We start from the raw sequence: 6269 nt of genomic DNA on the forward strand, positions 1-6269 counted from the left end.
TGTGCACATTTGGTAGCTGTAATGTCATTCACATTAACAGAGGAATTGGGACACCCACATGGCAGATCTTGTAGGACATTAAGGAGGCCATTTTCTCAGACATAAAACCCAAGATAACTGCATTACAATATGACTTTGGTTATATGTTATTTCTCTGTTGGTGTCAAGGAAGCTAGGCCTAATTCTTGACAAGTTGCCTTTCAGATTTAGATCTAACGTGACTCATAACAGAAAAAGTGCTTTCTCTGCATTTTACTTGATTTTCTTTAGCTGCATTTGACACAAAGGCTACCAGTGGTTTTGATACTGCTTCTGTTTGTTATTCACATCATAGGCTTCTTTTTATTTGTACCATGCTGCTTTATTCATACCATGCTTCTTTTAGTTTTGCTTAAAATGCTTTCAATTATACAACCATTGCTCTGAAATTAGGTTTTACAACCAACAGGACCTAAGTCACACAGAAGTAAATAGAATTTATACTACACTGCCACTGAAGTAAGCTACTATCAGAGTCAGTACAATTATCATTGCCTTATACATCAAGGGTTTGTACAGAATAAATACATTATTCATAACACAAAGACAGGTTTGCATTTCAGTTCCCATGTCTCCTTTTCATGACCTTTAGTTCTGAAAACACATTGCAGCTTTTCCAAGTCTTTCAGATTCTGCCTTCATTATTTCATTCCAGTATTAATGTAACTGTTAGAATTCATATCCCTAAAAATATCAGACAAGTAAAACAAAATCTGTTATAATCAGGTGAGATAGTGAAAAAAGAATGAAAGGAATCAATATAAATAAGAAAGAATCTTGGCTTCTGATATATCATTTATCTTTCCTGTCCTGAACTTCTACATTACATGTGTCAGATGCAAGTCAGAGGTAGCCAACTGACACTTGGTTCCAAGACAAATGAACAGTTTAGATAAAGCAGCAAATATGATAAGGACTGTTATTGAAGAGATGGCTTAAATTATTCTTAGTAATAGGCAGGAAATATTTTTCCTATCCTGAAAATGTTTCTGAGATGTCAAAAAAATTTTCATCTTAACTTGGAATGAAAAATCAAAACCTGAAACATTAGCTCAGTAAGGCAATCTTAAAAAAAAAAGGGTTCTGATGAAAAAAAAAGGTCAACATTTTCAGAATGCTGCAGTTCAGCTTGGAATATTTTTTTTTTCCAACTCTAATTTGCATAAATTTAGAAAATGGAAGAGTAATTTTTAGGTAATTTTGTTCGGTTGTTTTATAGTGCTGAAATGGGATAGTTTAATGAATCAGAAGTTTTTTCGCCAAAGCTTTACACTTTTCAAAATGAAACCTGATCTAAAAAAGTTTTGTCAAACCTGATCTTGTCATGTAGACATTTTAAGTTTTGGCTATTTGGGATCTTCTCTTTAGAAAAGATTTCATAAAGAGTTTCCCTATTAATCTTTGTGATGAGACTTTGATCTGATAAACTGCAAATCTTTCTTCTGGCAAATTTGATTCATATTGAAAAGCTTCTCCCTTGAGGAAACCTCGTTGTATTTAATTGTCTATAACCTATGACTTAATAGGCATTTTAATATATGGCTTGAATACTTGCATACTATTACCTGGTTCGGGTTCCTGAACATCTTGAGGCAGACTGACAGACAGTGACTTCCCCAATCTCTGTGGCAATTTTAGAAGTGATTGACTGGAGCTTTTGGCAAGTGGAGATCTCCCAAGCCTGTGTGATACCTTTGGAGCTTGCTCTCCAAAAGCTCTCCCAAATCTCAGAGGCAAATTAGCAATGGGTTTAATGCTTCTTTCTTCTGGATAATTTCTTCCAAACCTAAGGGGTAAATTAGCAACTGAATTTGGCATCTTACTTACTGTAGGAGGGTTCATTTTAATGATATTTTTTGACCCCCAGTCTTTCATTTCTTCAAAATTGAGACTCCTCTGCATTTCTTCCAAGATATTGTCTTTATTCTGAAGAAAAATAATTTAAAAAAGGATACTATCATTTTTCAGGGCACTACTTCAGCCACCAATCACACAAAGTATTCATTTTTATATCCCCTTAGAAAGCTGTTGGGTAACACTTTTTTTGGGATATCTAATGCTTTTTAGCTGCACTCGCTGAACTCGATTGTGAGCTACTTCATATGGATTACTTCATATGCAGATATAGTCCTGGTTACCTTTTTGGTACACTGGTCAGAAGAGCACATCTACCCATCAGTATCCACAGGTGTTCAGAGCGTGAACCTGTGCCACCGGTTCAGTGTGGACAGGAGTCATTGTCAGCTCCACATTTGCTAATAACACCAGTGGAAGTTTTTTGAAGGGAAAGATGCTGACTTATATTTAGTGACTTGACACAGACCCAGCCTTTTACTCATCTGGTCTGGATGAATAGGAGGATGGGCAAAGCTACCTGAAGGTGTGTCTCCTTTCTTCCTAAGCACTGAGTGGATGTTTTTGACCCAATATACTGCTGGGCTAACAGCCAGGGAAGTGAATGGAAAGCTTTCAAGTCAGGTACGTCATGCCTGTTTTGACCTTGCAGCATAGAAATTGCCCTTTGGAATTTGCCCTTGCAGCCCATAGTTGAGTTTTAAGTTGAGTTAGTCCTCCACTAATACACAAGATGAATTGACAGCTCCTGGGCTCCTAATTTTTTTGCACCCAGCACAAAATCTTCTATATCTGTGCTGGCATACAGTGAAGAACTGAACCTAATCTATTCGATGTCTTACAATGTAAGGGACAGCTGTTTTCTGAAAAATAGCTGTATCAGCTAGACCTTTTCTTATATAGCAGTGTTTGCTCCCTGTGCATATTAAAAATAATTTATTTTTGTGACAAAAATAAATTTCCAAGCCTTAATAGCAAGTACGTACGTTTTTTAATTGCAGTTAAAGACACAGATGCTGCTAATCCTAATTTCAGTTCCTTGTTGTTATTTGATGATTACTCTGGAACTTCTGTAGCTACTGGGAAAGCAGGGGAATGAACTACCCTGGCATATGCTCCATGCTGTGATTAGAACATTAAATAAACCCGCTCTCTGATTGCACCTGCACACCCCTTCTGAAGTGTATAAAATACAGTGAGCTGAAGACCAGAGAATTTTGCTGGCATAACTAAAGTTGTACTTTGGTTTGAAGGATCTTTATTACATCAGCGATGATGAGTCAAAAAAAGAGGTTGGCTCTCATCTCCCAGGGAGTTTTTGCAGAGCAGACAAGTAAAATAATACAGATGAACTGTGCACATTTCATTTTACATCTATTGAGACATACTAAATGTGCAACTCTGCAAAGATATTTTTATAGGCGATTTCCAGAGTAGAATTTTAAGACCGTTAACTATATTATATTTAAAATGTTCTCTGTTTATCATAATTCTTTGAGTCTTGCAAGCATTCCTTTATTAATTTTGGATTAATAATGTATCTGTTATATTATGTGCATAAAACGCTGACAGGAATGTTAATTGAGGCCCCACTATGTAAGTAAGGAACATTTCAGAAAAAGTCTCAACCTAATCTCGAGGCTGCATTGCAAGAAAATTGAAACATAAATTGATTTACGTAGTATGTGTGTCCAAGCAAATGAATTTCCTGAAAATTCTTTCAACAAGCTTTTTTTCATACTGCTAGTGCTGTAATGCTGAATACTGTGCAATGAGGTTAGGGGAGCCTTTGGCAAAAAATTCAAAGTGCTCAGTATATGACCCACAGTTCCCCCAAATAATGTCATAATAATACAGATCTTACCTCATAATATTTATCATCATTGTCTTCTGTAGTCCGCAGGCTGGAATTCATTGGTTCATCTAGGCACATACTAGTCGATTGTAGAAAGACCACTGTACCTAAAGCAAATAGAATAAATGTCTTGGATGAAATTGCTTCCATTTTTCACAAATTAAGCTTATTTAGAGAGCTCAGAATGTCTACAGAAAAGAAAACTGTCATCATTTTATATGATCAGAAAACAAAAAGATTTTGTTCCCTGTGACATCAGTCTCAAAAAGCTTCAATTCTTAATATTAATTAGGGAAGTAGTTTGAATATATTTGAAGAATGCCGGGAATTTCTTTTGTGAACCTTTTTAACTAACATAGCTTCTTGTTAGGGACATACTGACTTTACAAATATTTCCTTCTGGTGAAATATGTCTTAATTAGCTGAATTTGAGAGCCATAACAGTAGGGACTTAGAAAAGCCACAATGTTCCATCACCAGTAGACAAAAACACCTTGTTTCTTTCTTTTGTATCAGTGTCCTCAGAAGGACTATGAAGGAAAGCTTTCTCCATGGATGTATTCTTCTGCTTAAATGATCCTTTTGGATCATATAATGCTTGTTCATAGTTAGTTACGTACAACTAGGGACATCTGTCCCATCAAAATCAAGGGTTATCTAAAGTGTTGACTAGATCATAAGAGATGGTATGCATCGGTGAGGTCTATTGACATACATAGTTTCTATGCTCTAAACTGAACATGTTAATTTGCATTCAGACTGAATTAGGGACACGCTTGTAAAACCCAGCTCATTTTCCAGTAAAGTTTTTAAAAATTTCAAAGGTTATGTTACATCTATATTCTTAAGGCCAGCCATCTGCCACTTTGCTGCATGTATTGAAAACACTGGACTGCCTGTGTGTATTCTGCTCCAGAAGGGAATGCAGGCTGCACACTAAATGTGACCTTGAAATGCACATTGAGTTGCCTTCTAGATAGGCTGGTGAGCCAGGCTACCATAAAAAAAAAAAAAAGCATATTATGTTATTCTTCCATTTGTTATTCTTAAATTCTTGAAATGATGGCCTAAATCTCATGTTAATGCATAGAATCAGCCACATAAGGAGAAAATCTGATTGCTCATGGTAAATACACTGGGAAACTGGACTCTGGACAAGTTATTTTGCAATTCAACACTGGGGTTGTAAAATGTCCATTCCACCACAACACTGGCAAAGTTGTCCTAAGAGAACATGTTTTATGCAGCACGGCTAGTATGGACCATTTACCTGGTGAGAGTATGTTACTGTGTTTACTACATCGTGAAGTTGAAGGATATGCAAGTAACGTCATATTAGAATTAAATTGGCTTTTTTATGGGTTTAAAGCTGTGTGGCATGCATGGAGTGATTTCTGCCTTAGATTGTCTGAAACTGATATCCTGAAGGCCTTAAGTGGCTTTGTATTAGAGCTAACAAGATGCTCAAACCTCATTTCAGACTGATAAGAACCACAGGCTGTGTGTTGGAAACCACTCTGACATGACTGCTACCCTAACTTGACCAAGAGAATAGAAACCACTAAACCTATCGCCTAAATTGTTTGTTAGAGCCACTTAAAGTGAAAAAAAAAAAAAAAAGAAGAAAAATGAATGTTCTCTTTAGAAGAAATAACAACTTCTTTTCCTCTCCCATACTTTAATCTTTGTCCAATAGCAAGAGGAGCAACGAGCTCCTGGACTCCAGGCTTGGACCATCTTGTCCCCATTCCCCATAGATAAATGATTCCTGTCTCCTCCAACTCCCGTAATTACTAAGGGTTATCTAGGGTTGAGGGTGTTTCCTTGGAGGTGACAAAGGTAAGCAGTTATAGAGGGAATCTGAAAACCTTCTTGAGAAGATGAAATGAGAGGGCTGGGGAGATGTTGCCCAATGCCTACTACCAGACTCTCATACTTTCTAGACAACACTGGCATGTTGCTGTGGGAGAGTGGCAAACAGTGGAGCAAACAGGGAGTGTGTATGATCTTGCCTGATAATTCCTGTGAAATCCTGCTCTTGTAGCCTGGCTTCAGTGCCAGCCCACCTGCCATCATTCCCCACATTCGTTCCAGATAAATGGTGTACCTGTGTCAGAGGGGTGCTCCTCCAGGAGCTGTGTGAGCTTGGGGGAGTGCATTCAAGGATCAGGAGTAATCCCGTCCCTGAGGTAAGAACCACTACTTTTTTGGACACCAAAGGATTGGTTTGCCATGCTAGCCTATCTTCCCATGGGGATCAGACTAAGGGGTCAAACAGATGAGAGGGCTCACCTGGGAGACAGATGTAGAGGTAACATCTGGAAGCACAGCTATGTGAGGAAAGCTGGGCTGGGGCGGAGCCTACCCAGATGGCTTGCTGCTGATACCTGAGGTGAACCTGCTGGGCACAGTGTGTGGGGGGAAGCACCTCAGGGGCGAGGGAAACCCCATTTAGAGAGCTGGAAGTGAGAAAGCAGCAGTTTCTCTCAGGTGTACTGAGAGCATGACAGATTCTGCTCAT

General features: G+C 38.1%; 1 protein-coding gene across 1 annotated transcript; it reads right to left on the reverse strand.

Moving 5' to 3' along the window:
• Positions 1–254: 254 nt before the first annotated feature.
• Positions 255–3934, reverse strand: NPVF (neuropeptide VF precursor). Its single transcript, XM_008940944.1, has 3 exons — positions 3758–3934; positions 1605–1965; positions 255–723 (listed from the first exon to the last, which is right to left on the reverse strand). The coding sequence occupies exons 1-3, from the start codon at positions 3896–3898 to the stop codon at positions 716–718; spliced, it is 510 nt and encodes a 169-aa protein (XP_008939192.1). The 5' UTR covers positions 3899–3934; the 3' UTR covers positions 255–715.
• Between the last annotated feature and the right edge of the window lie 2335 nt (positions 3935–6269).

This window comes from Merops nubicus, unplaced genomic scaffold, assembly GCF_000691845.1.
Source record: "Merops nubicus isolate BGI_N331 unplaced genomic scaffold, ASM69184v1 scaffold18485, whole genome shotgun sequence".
NCBI classification, from domain to species: domain Eukaryota; kingdom Metazoa; phylum Chordata; class Aves; order Coraciiformes; family Meropidae; genus Merops; species Merops nubicus.